We start from the raw sequence: 19,591 nt of genomic DNA, 5'->3' as shown, positions 1-19,591 counted from the left end.
AAATTTTGCTTTTTATAAACTTAAATTTGATTTAAACTACTCGCTGAACAAAACAATACATTTATTAACGTGTAACAGTTTCGCCAAATATCCACTTTGGCTTCGTCAGACACCACCAGATAGTGTGGATGAAGCCAAAGTGGATATTTGGCGAAACTGGTACAGGTTAATAATTTTTAAATAAATGTATTGTAATGCTCAGTAAGTGGTTTAAATTAAATAAAATAATTTAGGTATACAAAATTCAAAATCATCAATAGATATACGAAAAATATCTGTTTGGTTCTTTCGAGAAAAAAGGCCCCGAAATAAATTAACATAGACCTTTTCTAAGTCTATAGACTGCTCCTTCCTTGTCTCCTTCCTCAAAATTGTGCAAATTAATACGCGACAACAAATTGCTGAGTGTACACCTAATGGTTTTATTCAATTCCGGGTTGATAAGGAGGTACACACGTTAGAATTGAAATTCCTTTGCATTGTGTTTTCAGTTAGCCTGTCAAGAGTCAATCAAAGAATATTCCCTATGAAACTGAATAACAGTGAAAACTAATGCGGAGCAATAAGGGGCACAGAAAATTAATTTTTGAAACATTCATAACTTTTAATCTTTATGGACCATATAAAGTTGATATATCAGTAGAAAGCAGTCGTTCTTTCAGAAAAAAAATGTTCTGGGAGGCGCACAGTATTCCGGGGGCCACTGATAGTACTATTCTGTTTATTATATTATACGAGGGCTGTCTAAAAAGTATCCGACCTTTGGCCAGAAAAATAGTTGCGAATACCTGACAGATTTGGGACCCTAATCCCCTTCAAAGTAGGCCCCTTGTGCTTCCACACACTTAGTCCACCGATCCTTCCACTGCTGGAAACACCGCTGGAAGTCTTCTTTTGGAATGTTGTTCAGCTCCGTCGTCGTGTTCCGCATTATGTCTTCTCTACTCTCAAAAACGGGATCCCTTCAGAGGCGTCTTCAATTTTGGAAACAACCAGAAGTCACAAGGAGCCAGGTCTGGAGAGTAGGGAGGTTGGCGAACGGTAGGTTGGCGTAGACGTATTATTTTGGTCTCCTCCGAAGGGGGGCACTCTCAGGGCTCCGGGGAGGCAGTGTCCCCCAAAAACCATGTCTGGAAGAAACACTGGTAGAGAGGCTCTTTCCCATCTCTGCAATGCGGTCAAAGAAAAGCAATAAAATTCATGCATGAATATTTCATTGGTGAGCATTCTGCTATCTTGGTATCTGCAAATTAATTTAACTTTATGTTAAAACGTTGGGAGCACTTTCATAGAGGCAATCCAACATGACTTCTCATAAGAGATTATTTTAGTACGCATTCTGCCATCTTGGTCTCTGTAAATAAATTTACTTCTTTGTTAAACCGCTAAGAATAATTTTTTTCTGCAGCCAGACCAATATGATTTCTCATTAGCTTTAAATATGATTCCTTTCATCTCACTAAACGGCCAGCAGTTGATGAGGTACATAAAAGATGAAGTATTTACATTTACCAAACAACATTAATTTATAAAATTTGTTTAAAACTTCATTTTTTTGTTTGTTTGTTTGTTTGTTGGTCTTTCCTTATGTAAGTGAGATGTTCATCCTTTTAGAAGCGATCACAAATAAGAAAGCCGTATCATCACTATATTGAAACATGTTTGAAATTGGTTTCTTGTTAAGTAAACATATTTCCTTTCTATTTCCAGAAATCCATGGATAGCGCAGGACAGTCGGGAATCCCAGTCGACAAGCTCGTCAAGCAGTCGAACAGGTGCCCATTCTCATCTTCCTCACCTTCCTCACCACGGAAGACCACCATGGATGGGCGTCGAATCGGACACTCTAAGTGGTTCTGTCTTTCTTCCCCATCAATATGGCCATATGGAAGCACCAACTGTAGGCCCTCTACCTCATCACCCTTTACTTCCTGCAAGGGAGGCGCCAGTGTTAATTATGCCTCCAGCGCCCCCACCGATTGGTGGAAACGGCGGGACTTCTTATATACGTGGTCCAGCAAGTTGTGGTGTTCCAGCATCTACTTTAAGTCATGTAACTGGTGTGTCTGGGTCGAGCTCCGGCTCGGGTCCTGTGATGCTATCTCGAGGTTCTGGGACTCCAGCAGCTTTGGACTCTGGTGGTGGTGTGGACGGTTGCGGAGGACGTTGCGTAGCTTTCGAGAACTTCTGTTACTATTGTCTGCAAGTGATGTTTATCGCTGGAATTTTAACAGGGCTTTCTTTAACCATTGCTGGTAGTGTTTTACATAGTCAACGTGGGGAACTTCTAGTGTTGGTGTATATAGGGTCGATGGTCGCTTTAGTGTCAGTGTTACTACTCACTGTTCAGTGCTGTGTGCGGAGAAACTTGAAGAGACGCCAGCGAGCAGTGCGTAATCGAGGGATTGCTCCCGGAATTTCAAGTCTTGATGCTGTTCCGATGCAAAACCTTGGAGTCCCAAGAAGTCATCAAGCTGCGTACCAAGCACTGCGCCCTCACGAATGCCAAAGACAGTCTACTCAGGCAACAAGGTATGTATACAGTACGTTAATATTGAACAGGCATGAGAAAACAGACAATATGATAATTTAAGAAGAAAAAATCCAATATGCGTCCTCAAAACAATTGTTTAATAATTTGGTACATTTCGAGCTCGTCCATGGAGCTCCTTTCCAACCTATCAACAGGGGCGGATCCAGGACGGACTTCTGGGAGGGGAGGCGGTGGGTTGGAATACTGCTACCTAAAGCTACTTTTAAGAAGTCCAAACCCTGGGGTGGGTTTCATTTATACATATATAATAAAAATGTTTCCTCTTCTGGGGGGGACGATCGCACCCCTGGATCCGCTACTGCCTATCAACACAAAAACTCACAATAACTAAGCTATGACCAGTACACTGAATATCATATTTACATAGATTATTTACAGATGGCAATAGTGTCAGATGAAAACAAATGAAAGTGTATGATAACCTAAGCAAAATAGTGTATTATCGAGAGACCCGTATTATCATCTCTTGCTCTGTTTTTTCTTTTTCTTTAAACGTCTTTCGATAATATTCCAATTTCCCTTTCGTTTTGACCACTTGCTAGATCTCTTCTTCAGGTGAAGATCAATAAATCGCACCAGCCACCCTTGTCCTTCATTGATTTAAGTCTTCCTCCACTTATCTTCAATATCCGAATAATGATTAGTGGATTTTTTAAAAGTATAGTTATTATGCTTTTTATTTTTTGTATTAGTGTATAAGTAGCTGAATTTGATTATATTCTATTTGTTAGTTTTTTTTTTCACCAGTACAGTTAAGGATGCAGTCAGTATAAATATATTGAATAATGGTAATGATGATCAGAAATAAAAGTGGATCTGAAAAGGTAGGGGAACGCATGACAACATGCCGTTCCCCGTACTTATCTGTGCTCATTGTAATTTTCTAGAAAGTGGAGGGATGCCTTATTGTTTTGGAAGCGGGGGAGCGAGGTCCATCCGTGTTCCCCCTCACTTTCACCCCCCCCCCCCCAGATTATGATATATGCTGTACTATTGCAGTTTCATGAAGTTAAATTATTAATAGATGATTTATTTATTTTATTTATTTATTTTGTTGAAAATGTATTTCTACCATTGGTTGGAATAATATTCATTGTAGCTTTAATTATATGTTGTAGAAACTCCATTCTTATGCGATTAAAATGTTCACATTGAAAACTTAGGTGAACTAAACTTCCAATTCTTGTCAACCAACAAAAATATTAATCATTAAATATATATATATATATATATATATATATATATATATATATATATATATATATATATATATATATATAGGCGTGAGAGCAGTATTAAAACAACATTTTCTTGAAATTTTCTGTGCAACAATGAAATCCTTCTAACTTCAAGTGTAAGACCTACACTACAGTATTATAGTTTCGTGGGAAAATGTTCAATTTAGAGTTGTCGAAGATAGAGAACAAAAGTGCTATTCAATGAAATTCTTATCGTAACATTGTGTTTTGTATGATTATAAATTTAAATTGTAATCATGCCGTTGTCGTACGTACATTATAATGTTGCCGTTGCGGTAAATGGGAAATGGATAATTATTTGTTAATGTAAAGTGGAGAAGAATCGTTGTGTCTGTTGGTATTGAACATCATAGATTTTGAAATGTTTACAATAGTCGTTGCATGGGCCATCCTCTCACTAAGTGGATCAATTATTAAATTCTCTTAGTTTATTGACAATTCATTAAATTCTCGTTTACTTAACCTCTCAATTCAGAAAACAACGAATTACACAGTAACAGAAACACAATGAAGCAGTAGAAACAGTGTTGGTAGGGTGTCAAAAATCGTTGAGCACTTTCGTTAACTTTATTTTGTTTACCGACACAACAGACATGATGCCTAATTACACTGTAGCGAATAATCAAGAACAATTCTATGCAAAGAAAATTTTAAATACATTTACTTTTACATGCATTAATTAGTTCGTTTACTGGTTTCTGTTCATCACATTGTACAGAGTTCTAAATACATTTTCACTCATTCCAAATATATCACTATCTTGAGCTACTGATCCTGTATTATTGTAGGAAACACTCAGTAGGCATGTTAATGCCTACTTTTATGCAGCAAAATACGTATATTGCTATTGCTAATTATAGTTTTAAATGATGAAACATGCATTAATATATCGGAATTTAATTCAATAGAATCGATATAATGGCTCACAATTTTATGAAGAAATATTAAGTCCTGGAGATTTCTTCTTTGTTTCAATGTTTGAATATTAAAGTTCTTTATTACCTCAGTATATGATATAAATGCAGGATATATACCTGTTTGCCGGTACATTAATAATTTCAAAAACTTACACTGAACAGTTTCTATCATTTTACAATATTTTTTTTTAACTAACTGATTCATACTATCTTTGCTATATGCAATAACTTACACTAAAATACAAATGCTGATCAAAGCAACGTCACAATTATTATTTTATAATAAAACGTTGCTTTGCTGAGCATTTGTATTTTAATGTAAAATATTTTTTAGTATCCATGTTCCAAATAAAACAATCATATTCTAATTGAGATCTAACATAGAAATAAAATAATTTTAAAAGTGTCGATTAATTATGAAACTCCTTACTAAAACGACAGATGAAAGCTCTATTCGTGACGTTTTCGATACGATGAGTGAATGATAGCATTTTGAGTCGAATAACACACTTAAACATTGAATCGTTTCAGGTCTATGAAGATCTATTCCATCAATAGAATAGTCATAACTGATATAATTCTCTTTTCGAGTAAACGAAAGGGTTTTATATTTGAGTGAGTTTAACGTAAGTTGACCCATGTTACACTATGTCTTTACACTTTGTAAATCCATTTGTAGTTTTATGCAGTTATTTCTTCTAGCATTGAATTTCAGATCATCTGCAAATAATAACGTATGAGAATTTTTAATATATTCAATTATGTCATTAATTATTATAAGTAATAACAAAGCAGGTTGAGACTTGTGCAGTCTCGGACTGGGGGATAAAGGGCCCCGGCAGGAGCTTCACTTGGAGGGCCCCATCTTCCCTTCCCATGTAGCATGTAGGAGCCTCACAAAGATACTAAGTTTCATCTAAATTTTTTATGCGACGGGAGAGATGGCTCTTCTTCATAAAGCTGTCAGTTTCAGTGGTAATGGGGGCCCAGGATAGAGAATTTATGGTGTTTCAATAACTTGTCAAACGACTAACAGAGGAGTCCAGCAGGACTTTATAAAAATCAGTCTCATTTCGGCATGCACGGGGCCCCAATACACATTTAGACAATATGATGCTGGGGCCCCATTCTTCATATTGTTGAAATATATTCTTTCTAGGCCACAAACAAAGGGCCCAAACAGGGCTTTTCAAATCATGGGACCTCAAGACTACATTCAATGCTGGGGGCTACCGAACTCTGTAAACGGAACAAACTACCACGAGTAACTATGCTCCAATACGACAGACATGTTTTATCTTACTTTCTATTTTATTCAATATTCATTATTTGTATATATTTAGAGAGGGGCCCCGGCAGTGTTGCCTGCCCTCCTGCTCTGGCCAGTCCGAGCCTGGTCTTGTAGAACGCCTGATAGTGTATTAAACTTTTTAGAGATAAACCCTTTGTAAACTACAGATGGTTTACTATTACGTAAGTAGGAAGCCAAAAATGTTAGAGATTTTTTAGAAAAATACAAAAATGCTAGTTTTTAAAGTAAAATATCGTGGTCAACGAAGTCAAAAGCTTTTTGAAAATCTGTATAGGCTATATTACGTCAACTTGTCCCCTTTTATCAAATTCCTTTGCAATGAAATTAGTAATAATTAACAAATTTGTAGAAGTATAGATCTCTTTTTCAATAATCCATGTTAGTATTTTCAGAGGCGAGGTTGCACGTCCTTTACTACTCGGTTATGTCGTCGCTTATAAATGACGTACAGTCGTAAGCACCAAAAGTATACTTTTACAGGAGGGGCATTTAAAGAAATTTCAGTACAATTGAACCGTCCTACACATACAGCTAAAAACTATAGAAGCAAAGTAATTGCCCTGTGTCAAATGATAGGGATGGCTCTTTCGAAGACCTGTAGCGTGCTCATTTAACATGATGTCATCACGCTAGAAATATGTCTTACATGGATACACTTATTCCAGTTATTTGTCGGTACTCTTCAAATAAGCATTCTGTAGAATATAACAGCAGCAATAGCGTAAAAATTCTTCTCAAATTTAAGAAACAATGCTCAGAGTTCCGAAAACCAAGTAACACGTATTATTTCAGGTGCTGAATTCAAACTTAAGTACTAGTGGAAGTTTCGATATACAGTAAAGAAAGCTTGCATAAAAAATAAATAAAATTAAAAAAAAAAAAACAGTCCTCGGGAAATTCCTGCAATTGCACGCATAAAGCATCCGAACTGAATACTTCAACAATAAAAGTATTGTATTTTACACTGGAAAATATTTAATTTCATTTAAGACATTTTGAAACTTTTTTTAAAAATGAAACTTGAGTTATATATTTTTTAAAATTAATGTATTTGTTCATACTTGGCAAATGTCACTGAGGTTCCTGGGATGATTCGACCTACATTTGTTTTTCGTCTGCCTGTACTACAGGGTACCACTTTCAGTCTTTTAAGTTTAAATTTCAGGGTACAAGCACGAGACACACTAAATTTCCTGTACAGAGTTTGGCGGCATACCAACGTAAAATTTCAAAATAGCGGCCATTTTGTTTTTTTCAAAATAGCGGATATCCACACTACAAAGCGCAATTTTCGGTCTTTTAATTTGAAATTTTCAGAGTAGAAGCACGAGACACTCTAAATTAGCTGTATGCATTTTGGCGGCGATCGAACGTAAAATTTCAAATTGGCGGCCATTTTTTCAAAAGAGTACTGAATAGAAATTTGTTGCAAGTTGTGACAATGATAATCTTGAAATATAAAATCACATTTGAATTGAACACTTTTACCTCAAAGACATTGAAATATTTCGAAAAAAACCAATTAAACCCGAAAATATTCTAAAAACCTGTATGGGCCCAGGTGGGTTGGCCTTTTTTTTTTTTTAAAAAAAAAAAGGACGGGTCTTTTCAAACCCTGGATATACGCCTGTTCGTCATATATGCAATCTAATGCATTTGGTACTTATGCTTTAACTACTTGTAACTTTATTAATACATGAATGAATGACTGAATTTCATTTTTCATCCTAAACAAACTGATGAGCTTGTAGGGACGGGACATACAGTTTTTGGTAAAGTGGGCTCTGAACCTCTCTATTCAATATGCTCGGGCGGGAACTGAATCCGTACCACGCTCTCAAAAATCGAGTACACTAACCCACTGGCCTCCCCGAGATCTATTAATACACGACTGAAATTTCTTATTTTAACGGTGATTTTTATAAATGTTCTGAGTTTATTTATGTATTAGGTACTCGTACAAATTGCCGATACAATAGAATTTAAGAAATGATGTAAATTAAATTGATATTGATAACACAACTACAAATAACACGTTTTGATTATGTGGTCAAAGTACAAATTCAGCTATGAGTTTTTTATTAAGTTTATTAAGAATTTTATTAATAGTTTTGAAAAATTGTAAATGAAAAAAATGCTGAAATATTGACCAGAGTGAAAGGTCTTGATAAAATTTTTGACAGTACTTGTCACGGATGACAGGTGTTGGTCCTGGGCACAAGCGCATTAAATCCTTGAATTTCTCGACTGATATTTGTGGGAAGATACATTAAGTTGTGGCAATGTGTGTTTCAATGCACCCAAAGTATTCCTTTTCAGCGATAGCTTCTCATAATGATAACTGAGGTGACTCGTTTTATGAAAATCCCTGCTAAGTCTTCTTTGGTCAGCATTACCTCTCGGACCATTGTCCAATCTATTTTATTGTCAGAATCAAATTCTCTTACAGATTTAATACATACACCGTTCGAAATACTGTTATAGTCTTTAAAATATTCAACTTGCATTGAGTGTTTGTGGTATGGAACCCATCTTAGTAAAGCTTCCAATTAGCATGGGATAAAGAAATCTCCAACATGTACCAAGGCTGTCGAAATTTACAGAGGGCAAGTATTGGAATGTTCACTTTACAGTTTAAGTATTCGCATTTCTGTATGTATAGTGGGTCACGATCAGAATAATCACTGTCAGGTAATTGAACACTATCTTCAGAATAATCGTCACGTTTCGTTCTTATTTTCATCTTCACACTGACTGTTACTTTCGTTATCTTCAGAGTTCTTATCTTCTTTCAGTACGTTCATTGGTACTATTTTCTTCAAAACATAGAGAAGGACATCTATGGATTCTGACTCAGATTCTGATGCAGAATCACGTACTGAATATTCAGTTTTAATCATACTTTCGTTCTTATTTTCATCTCCCCACTGACTCGCTTTCGTTCTTACCTTCGGAGTTCATGTCTTCTTTCAGTACATTATGGTTTTCTTTAAAACACTGCAAGGGACATCTATAGATTCGGATTCGGATTGTTCTGATACAGGATCCTGTGCTGAATATTCAGTTTTACTCAGTTCCATAGTAATATATTTTCCCTGGCAGCCAATATATTTTAACTCCTTTGCATAATGCATTGTTATCAACAGTGTCAATATCTTTGGATGACACTACATTCAAAGAAGCATCTTCCTACCTCAGTAATACTCCTTGGTTATTGTCCAGTAACCAGTAGAGAAGAACAATACGTAGTTATTTCTTGAATGTGTTAATGCTCTATCTGACTGCAAGTGTCCCCGGATTTTTTGGTCTATAATAGTGAAACTATAACCGCTGATTGTTCTGAACAATCAAAGTCGATTTTACAAAGATTTTAGTAGCAACTATCAAACGATATCGCATAAAAAGCTGCATTGTCACTGAATAAAACTCAGTTTCAGTAACATTTATTATATATTACCAGGAAACGTAACTACCAATTATGTTACACATTTTACATGGCGGAAAGACGTAAGCGACAGCAATGGCACTTACGTCTTTACGTAATATATTAAGCAATACAAAAGTGTCGTTTACGCCAGTTAAACATTTCTTACTGGAGAAAACTATTGGAGAAGAATTATGCCACTTCGTCAGATGATAGAGTAAGACTTGAGAAGTCCCCAGTTGAAATATCTCATTTTTTGAAAAATTTGGCGCTTACGTCTGTACGTCATATAAGCGACGATATATGGTATGTTCATAATTTTTTGCAAATGATGATAAAATAGCTACTAGTCAAAAATTTTCTACATGTTTAGTGTTCCGAGATTTTGGAATAGGACATATTAAACCTTCTTTCCATTTTTCTGGAAATACACCAGTTTTTACGGACAAATTTAGGAAAATATACAGGGGTGTTGGAAGAATATTAGCACTTCCTTTTATTATGTATGGTGGGATTCCGTCCGGAACCCAGAATACCTTTGGTTTCAAGTTTTTGGTAGCTTCTTCGACTTCTTCGATTTTAATTCCATTTATGTTAAAGGAGCCTATTAGATCATATGTGTTACCGTGAGGTATGTTTATAGTGTTGTACACTGTTGGTACATTAAAAAAGATTGAAAATAATGTACAAATGCAAGTGATATTCTGCTGTAACTCTTGATCTTGGTATTGTAAGTTTCCTTATGAAAGGTGCCATGTTTTATCTTTAAGATATCTCCAGAATTGTTCGGGGTCGGTGTGTCAACATTATTCTCTGAATTACTTATAGATGAACTGTATACTAACAAAATATCCGATTTTATTTCCTTGCGATAATTCTCCACGATAGTAGACAATATTTGCCCTTTTTTCCCTGTAATATGATGATATGATACTTTCCTATGATAATATACTTTGTGTTTCTGTTTCCTTATTATTTTATAGCAAAACCAATACGAATAATTACCACTTCTGCATTTTTTATGCGTAGTACATTTATTAAATACGTTATGAATGGCTTCATAAAACTTGCTTGTAGCTTCATTTGTGTTGTTAAATTAATACTCCAATTAAGTTTCGACTTTTCCGTGTATAAATATTGAAAATCAACTTTCCTAAAATTATAACCATATATATTTGTTTCAAATTTACTTTTTCTAGACAGATTAACACAAAACAAACTGAGTATTACAGGATGGTGTTTGTCTTCAGGAACGAGAGGATATGCTTCCTTAACTACTGTAATGTCATTAACGTTACTCAGTATAAGATCTAATGTGCGACTATTTCATTTTGAATATCGTTGTGCGATGTCAGGTCGTATAAAGACATGAAATTAAATAGTTTATTGCAATTAGCTGCCGCTAAAAAAATCAAAATTTGACTCAGTACTCTTCGGTATCCCCAATACAAAAGATAGTGCTTCCTACAAGACAATTTTTTTTTCGATAAAATCATAATATAACTCGAAATAAAAAAAAAGTCGATTCAGTGGATATGTAAATAGCACAAACGTACCCTGTTTTTAGCTTTATAAGAAGTTTCACAATAATACATTCAAAGTTGAAACTACATGAATATATAAAATGTAGATTATGCTTATATAAGCTTCCTATTGTCATACCTCCTCCTTTAGTTTTTCCGTTAACTCAAAGTTTCTATCTTGGTGAAGTACTTATATCTTACGTCAAAAGACTCTGAATCAAAGTGATTGTCAGCCAACCAACTTTCCACAGTTATTAAATCATAATTATTTGCTAACACGTTAGTATAAAAATTATCCACTTTCAAATATATCCCCCGCACATTCTGAAAATAAACAGAAAACTGTTTTATTCTTTTACATATTTCGTTTTCCTTTTCTAGCAATAAGTGTCATTGTTTATTGTCATTGTTTATGGTTTACAACTATTTTCAATAAAGGAGCTAGCTAATTCTTTATTCGAAACAACAAGCTATTTTTAGCGAATTTTTGAACAGATTCTTTACTTACAATCGAGGGTTTCTCGGTGCCTTTTCCACAGACGCTGTAAGGGGATTTATGATTCTGTTGACATAATTTCGCTTGGGTAGTTGTTGGGTAGTTCGTACCACACTACCTTTGTTTTTATTTTAAAGCATAAATTGTAATATTTCATGAAAAATTAAATGAAATGTTTAAGTTTTACGTCGCATGGCTATGCCAGCTAGGCTAAAGGAGACTGTGATGATGAGAAATGAGTGAAATGGTGGAATGAAGAAAGTGGGAGGAAACGAGAGAACCCTGAGAAAACCCACGCGTATGGTTTGTCCACCACAAAGCTCACTTGGCGCGAGCTGGGATCGAACAAAGGACCCCATTCAATAGAGGTGAACACTCTACCACTGAGCCACCGCGGCCCCCTTGTCATATTTAATTTCAAAATTTCCTTCCAGCTACTTCTTAAGAAACTGTTAAATCAAGAATGGTCAAGAAATAGCTAAATTTGTTTATGGGGAAATTGGTATTCAAGGTCCAAGATACAGGGATGTCCAAGAATGATGTATAAGCGTTAATAAATAAATAAATAAAAACAATGCTTCTTTAATGCACTAAAAATGAAAAAGAAGTATTTTTTTTGATGCGGTAATGCAGTGTTATTTTTGGCTTGTTAACAAAAGTTATTTTTAAAAAATCACTGAATAAGAGAATATATTTTTAGAGGGTTAAAATGAGGAAATTAGACTGAGACTAAAAACGTTTGAGTAAAGGCATAAGGGCTAAAGTTTTTTCATAAATATTAGGGAAATGGTTCGCTCACACCCACTCTCATTTCATTATATCCTGCTCATTCCCCCCAAGAATATCTTTTCACTGCATTTTTCTAAACTTTCTTTTATAGAGTAATAACACTAAATTACTCAAAGATCAGCTAAGTGCATTTTATAAAAACATTGTTCTTAATTTTTTAAATAGCTATATACCAATATTCAAGGTATTGGACCTTGAACACAAATTTCCAAGATGAATTTTTTTTATTTATCACTTTTTTTACTCTTTAGTCTTGATTCAATATTTTTAATTGCATTGTGGAAAAAATAGTGTCTTTTCCTTTATTATGAAAATATGAACCGACTTTTAAAAATATGCCAAAAATCAAAAAAATAATAATGATATAAAATTATTTCGATGGTGATTCTGTAAGCCATTAATCGTATGTTTGCTTGGCACAACTTTAAAAAAAAACTTGGCAAAGGTTGTATACAAACAACCTTTTCTAAATATTTGGTTAGCGCATATTTTAGGATTTTTAGGCCTTGCAGGAATTATTTAATTTTTAAAATATAATTAATTATTAAATTTTTTTTCAAATGTCTTATACTTAAGAACCTTCCCTGGGAATAGCTTTTCCATTAGGGAAAACCGCACCGAAATATGAGCAACATTTTCCGATATAATCGCGAACAATTCAAACTGAGAACCTCCTCTTTCTTTGAAGTCGGTTAAAAATATCCAGGCTTGTTGGCATGGAATCAACCAAACGCCTAGTTGCCTGCACCCAGCCAAACCTTCGTGAGTCTTAAGAGTGTATAAGTAACAGGAAATAAATATGTATCTAAATAATTAATTTCATGAAGTTTGCAAAAGAAACGATAAAGCTGAACAAAAATGTGTAAGGACAATAAAGAGGATCACGTAATATGGATAGCAAGCATCAAAATCACCGCTACCCGTGAAGGTGTTAACGGCTTTTCACTCCATTAACGAATTCGGCTGAGATTAACGCTGTAGCTATTTATTCCAAGGAACAGAATTAAAATATTCGCTTTCGTTCAAGAGTTGCCATGTGAAGTAACTAACAGTACAATCTAACTGGTCGAACTCTGTGTTCGTAATAAGTAGATAACATTCGGTTCTAGAAAAATCAGTATAACATAAATGGGTGTACAACTTGAGAGATTTCACTATACTTACAAAGTATTATTTAGTTATTGAGATGTTCTGCTTGCTAAGCATATTGTCTTGTCTAAGTGTTCCGCCCGTAGGCAAGCTCTAGCCTACTTTAGTGTTACTATGTGAGGCTATTAATCCAACAAAGCAAGAAAGCCTGCTCCTTTCCTTAATGAGTATGTGTTGAAAACTGGAAATTAGTATGGGTTAAGGCAGTGCTTCTTAACCATGTTTCTCTGACGATACACTTTAGTGAATCAGTGGTACAGCGTTCACCTCCGGTGCTTGGGGTCCCTGGTTCGATCCCAGCTCGCGCCGTGTGGACTTTGTGGTAGACAAACACCGTGCTCGTGGCTTTTCTCTGGATTCTCCCGCTTTCTTCATTCCACCATTTCACTCACCTCTCATCATCACCGTCTGCTTTAGCCTAACCGGCATAACCGTGGGACGTAAAACTTAAAGATTTCATTTCATTTTTACATTTTAGTGAACTCCCACGAGATCACGATAAACTTACGTATGAGGTTAGGTTTAGTATTGTCGTAGTCGTTGCAGGTGTTACAATGATACAGTCCAGAGACAGCCGCAGTTTTTTTTTTCCAATGGGGGCAACAGATTGATACCAGGGAGGGCCAAATGATCACCACACAATTATTTTTTCTACTGTAGTACTATAGTATTTAATACTATAGTATACGATATTAAGTACTGTAGTACGTGAGAGTAAATTAGTATGTTTTGCATGGATTTCCGTTCGAAAATCCATGGGTAGCAACTGCCCCTTTTTCTCCTGCTGCGGGCGGCTATGGTACAGTCTGTCTCAAAATTGATTTCGACTTGTTATTAAAGACTTTATACTAGAAATAAAGTATCTATGTCGTATAAAGTTCACACTTACAAATCTGAATTACATACAATGTATTGTTAAATGTTTAAAAAAAAAAAAAAATCTCGACACCGTTTGGGAAACTCTGATAACTAATTTCCAATAGACCCATGTATGATTTAAGAATGCGCTTTTACGATTAGAAAGAAAGCAGAAAAAAACGTTAAAGCAAAGGAGGGGAAGAGCGTCTAAGGTAGAATAGAGTTAATGCCGGCAAGTGTACGCATATCATGGATTCACGTCATGGGACTATATGCCTACGAAACCATTGTCAGCACTATCGATGTTCTTCTCTGCATGTCACTACAGCATTTTCTTAACGCAAAGTTTCTTTTTTCCTCATTCTTCTCTCCGTGTGGTTTACAGGAAATGAGAGCAGCAAAATGTGACGTCCCAGATCATTCAGTTGTATACGAGGGACAGTCAAAATGTTTCGGGAAATTTGTTGTAGCTGTTTATTACCACAACATTTATTTAATCGCCTTCAAAGCTGGTATCTTCGGAACACAAACATAGACACTTGTTCCATCGCTCCTGCGATTGGTGGAAACACCGTCAAAAGCATCTTTTTCCGAAGTTCAACTATCGCGTTAGTTTTGATCTCTTCTATGTTGGGGAAACTGAAAAGAACCATTTTTAGTTTTGGGAAGAACCAAACATCCGATGATGCGAAACTGCATTTAAGGCTTTAAAACTCTCTGAATCAGATTTTCCCCCAATTTGCATATGAACTTGTGTTTACGCGTTGCTCGATCTGTCAAATTGTGCCAATTAGTCACCACACACTCTTCCGTTCAGCTACACTACTCGTACACTGCCCATTAAGACGTCTATTCACACGTGTTACATTCAGAATTAGGCAATCTAGGGATTGTATTGCTCAATATTCATTGTGGTTGCATCACACATGCCACAACTACAACATTCCGGGAACTTTTTGGCTGCCCCTCGTAGATTGACAATTAGGATAAGAAATCCTTTATCATCCGTACAAGAATTGACTAAATTTTACTTCCTTAAGAGATGTTTAACATAAATACATCAATTAATATTATTCTAGTACAAGGAGCTTTATTGTTTCATATTAGTTTTTTTTTTTTTTTTTTTTTTTTTTTAAAGATTTTTCAGTGGTTTTGATTAGTAATAAGCTTTCAAATCAAATGACGACTTCAAGTGATTTGGGGAAATTTCTCAGTAATAGTATCTCGCAAACACGTACTGTTTTACTATAACAAAGTATCAGAAAATTACATAGAAAAATTGTAAGTTTATTCGTTGGTTGTATGATCATATTTAAAAAAAAAAAGATAAAAAAAAATGAGTGGACGGACGAATAAACAATCTTAATTGCTTTTTTTTTAAAAAAAAAAAAGCATAGAAACTGATGACCTTTAAATGGAAGAAATCATTACAATGTATATAAAGAGACAGTTGACAAACATGTTGAGCAACCAAAGGACCTAAATGAAGCGGGTAAAAAGAAAGAAAATAATAAGTGAGCCTTGGGGTCACACACATATCGTCATCTTCTGAAAGACAAAAATCTTTTTTTGCTGGATAAATATGGACTTGGGACAGTGATAATGATGATGATTGTAGTAATGACGACACTAGCACCCTCATCTATAATGTCCTCAAAGAAGAAGAAAAAGGAAGAAACAAAACACTAACGAGATCCTGCTTGGTTTTGTTGTTTATTTCTTTTATTTTTCTCTCTCTTGTGGAAGTAGAGGATTTAATAATACTGGAACTTCATTGGAGCAAAGTCTTTGGAAACGATAACGGAGTATTAACAAGCTGTTGATACATGACGACGTGGGAGGTATGCCGAAGGCTGTTTTAGCTACGAAGATAATTGCAGGCCGTAAACTTGCTGACAGTCATTAGAATACAAGAACGAGAAGAGGAATAGGGTACATATTGCAGCTTATATAGGTACCCGGCACGCAAATTAATAATAAAAACAAAAGATGCAACCAATTTATATAATAGTGTATGCGTATTATGAAAATTGAACTCTATTTTAAATACAAGTTAATTTTCTGTCTCTTGCATAAATTGTAGAGTTAATCATTCTCTTACCAATCTTAACGATGACGATCCCTCCTCTATGCTACACTGCAACGTTTTCTTCTTTTAATTTATTACGTTCTGTGTACGTTGTTGAATTACGTATTTGCAACATGCAAATCTAACATATATTTATTTTATTAGCTTTAGTATGTGTTTTATTAATTCCCCCTTCTACCCCACTTCCCATACAAGTTTGTTTAAATACTTTTATTTTTGTTTGTTTTGTAACACAGGTGTGTTAGTTTGTTCCAGTTCGTTGCGTGATTCTTGTATGATACACGAACTTGACTTTAAAAATTCTTGTTTCCCTTGCCCCCCACTGTCTATATAATGTCAGTTACTTCGATTGTGTTGTTGTTTTTTCTTTTCTTTAAACACTAAAGAAGTTGTCAGCTGTCAGTTCTTAGTGTGAATGTTATGTATAACGTTAAGTCTCAAGATAAGCCGTGAAAGTCTCGTAAAAAAAAACTTTCAGAACGTCTGGCACTTGCACATTCATTTTTTTTTTTTTAAGAGAGGCTATTTGGGAGTACTTGATCACTTTCCACCGACCTCTCTAAAAATTGGTGTGCAAGTATTGGAGTATTCTTACACATGGATATTTGAGTAGTTCATATACCAATTGCTCAATGATGTCTTGACCCAAATACGATAGGTCCCATCAGTGGCGTATTTATGATTTTGTTTCGGGGAGGGCTTTGCTAACTTTCGGGAGGGGGGGCTTTGCCTGAAAATGTAAAAATTCTTCAAGATATTTCATATACTTTACTATAGTAAGTAACATTTCAGGGGGCTTAAGCCCGGAAGCCCCCCCCCAATACGCCACTGGGTCCCATAGAAGTGAAACTATGAACTTGTGAAGTTCACTTATTTTATTTTTTTGGCACCCTATAACTTCGAAACTATCCACTTCTGAGCACAGGTCCATATGAACTTATTTTTTCTTATTTTGATGTAAGGAATCTGTTCCCAAAATATTCTGACACATTTTTGTAACATTCTATATATTAGCGTCTTACAGATACTATCTGGCTTACTTTGTACATTTTACTATTCTTCATTGTCTTGACGTTATTCACTAAAATTAAAACAAAAAAAGTTGAGAATGCTCAAAGAGCATTGCCAGAACGAACTTAAAAAGAATGGAGAGATGAAGCGGGGAGGATAACTGTGATTATTTCTACATGTGAAAGTAAATATTTTTATCCACACCTTCTTCTGTTTCTCGCAAAATATCATCTCTCTATGACTTGCACTTCCCGAGATATAACTCCGTAAATCTCCCGAAATTCGAACTTTTTGGCCAATATCTAGGGAACGGTGGCCAGTTGGCCAGTGGCCGCCAATTACTATTTGGTACCATAATATTTACCATCCTCTTAGGTATTGTTCAACAACAATATGATCTCTCTATAACTTATGGTTCGCGAGATATGGCTCCTTAAATCTCCGGAAATCGGCTATTTTTTAGCCAATATCTCGGGAATAGTAAGCAGTGTTGAATTCAGACATTTTCACCCGGGGGGGGGGGAATATGAACTCCTCGGGGGCAGGGGAGTTTGGGTGAAGTAATTTCTACATTCTGTGATTGAAATTTTGAGAGCTTCTCCGGGGGGGAATAAATTTTCTTCGGGGGAGAAATTCCCCCCCGGGCCACCCCCTGATTCATCCCAGATAGTAAGAGTGATGCGAAAAATTCCATCACTCTCTCAGATAGTTTTTGATGCTCTATCAAATGTGGAGGGCTAAAAATAAAAAAAATCACAAATAACAGACAGATGGACAGACAGACACACACACAGACATAGAGAATTCAGTAACAAGTTTTTAAGTTCGTTGAAAAAAGTGTAGGTGAGTTTAGCAAAGAGCTTTCAGAAGTCGTGGTTTAAAAACTGTGAGATCATCTTTTCGTAAAATTTCTTTAAAAAATAGAAAGAAAAGTAGAAAAAAATGGACGCCTGTTTATTGTACCCATTGTAAGAACGATATATTAAATCTATGATCTCAACAAACAAAATAATGAAGAAATGTTAGTAAGTTAGAAACGAACAGACTTTTTAATATTGGATCTGTGTAGAGTCTATAGGAGTTCCATTTAATTTGTGTTGTAAAATTACTGCGAACTTCCACACAAGAAAAATTAATGTACAACGTATGATGCAAAAGTGTGATCGTGTCTGATAGGCATAGTGCTACTTTTGTCATATTATTATTATTAGCAAAAATAATCAATAATAAAAATAAATAGGTAGGGAAGTGGAAATAAGCTGTGAAATATATGCTGGGAAATGCATATTACTTCTCTGTTTCAAACGCTCTTCTTATCTTTGCAATTAATATCTTAGACATTAAAAGTCAATACCTATATATATATATATATATATATATATATATATATATATATATATATATATATATATATATATATATATATATATATATATATATATATATATATATATATATATATATATATATACAGTGGCGGATTCAAGGGGAGGGCTATAGGGGCTATAGCCCCCCCTTGACGCTCAAATCTACACTGGATAAAATGGGCTTCAATCCTGCTTTACACTGGATAAAACGGCAAAATATGGTTCAGCCCCTCCCTTGATCATATCCTGGATCCGCCCCTGTATATATATATATATATATATTATCTTTGCGACTAAGATCCTGGACATGTAAAGTTAATACCTATAGGTAAAAGCATCACAGATACGAAATTTGTTGCTTGGTTGAAGGGAAAAACGAAGGCTGAAGGTTTTAAGAAAACAATGTTTTGCTGGCATGTGTTTGGTGCAAAAATATGGGTTGAAGAAACATAACACGGAAGTACAGTAGACATTGCAATAGGTGGAAATAAGAGTTTCATTCAGAAACTTGGATCCGGAGGGGGGAACTAAATAAAAATATGAGGGGGCTTCACTGTAACATCACTTGGTAAAGAGCGTACTCTTTATAAGAGTAACATTTGCAGATTGACATCGGGATAACACTTTTGTCATATGGAGTATTATTGTAGATGATATTGATCTTGAGCATGATTCCCATTGATAGTAATACAGCGATCTGTGATCCCCATGGCATCCAATTCCCTGAGTGACGGCCAGCCACTTCGCAATTCGTCTTCGACTTTGACTTCTTTATCCACATTCAAAGCGTCTCACCCACATCACTACTATTAACGAATCACTGCAGGGAATTCTTCTATCTGT

At 35.2% G+C, this 19,591-nt stretch overlaps 1 protein-coding gene across 1 annotated transcript in view; it reads left to right on the top strand.

Moving 5' to 3' along the window:
* The window catches only part of LOC145664574 (uncharacterized), a 158,862-nt gene that overhangs the window by 86,315 nt on the left and 52,956 nt on the right, over positions 1-19,591 (top strand). The window contains exon 3 of the mRNA XM_081731353.1: positions 1,711-2,532. Within this exon, the coding sequence (XP_081587479.1) occupies positions 1,711-2,532 (822 nt within the window). The remainder of the gene's footprint in view (positions 1-1,710; positions 2,533-19,591) is intronic.

Source organism: Thermobia domestica, chromosome 11 (genome assembly GCF_964235325.1).
Source record: "Thermobia domestica chromosome 11, izTheDome1.hap1.1, whole genome shotgun sequence".
Taxonomy (NCBI): Eukaryota; Metazoa; Arthropoda; class Insecta; order Zygentoma; family Lepismatidae; genus Thermobia; species Thermobia domestica.
This window is presented reverse-complemented; position numbering and strand designations above follow the sequence as displayed.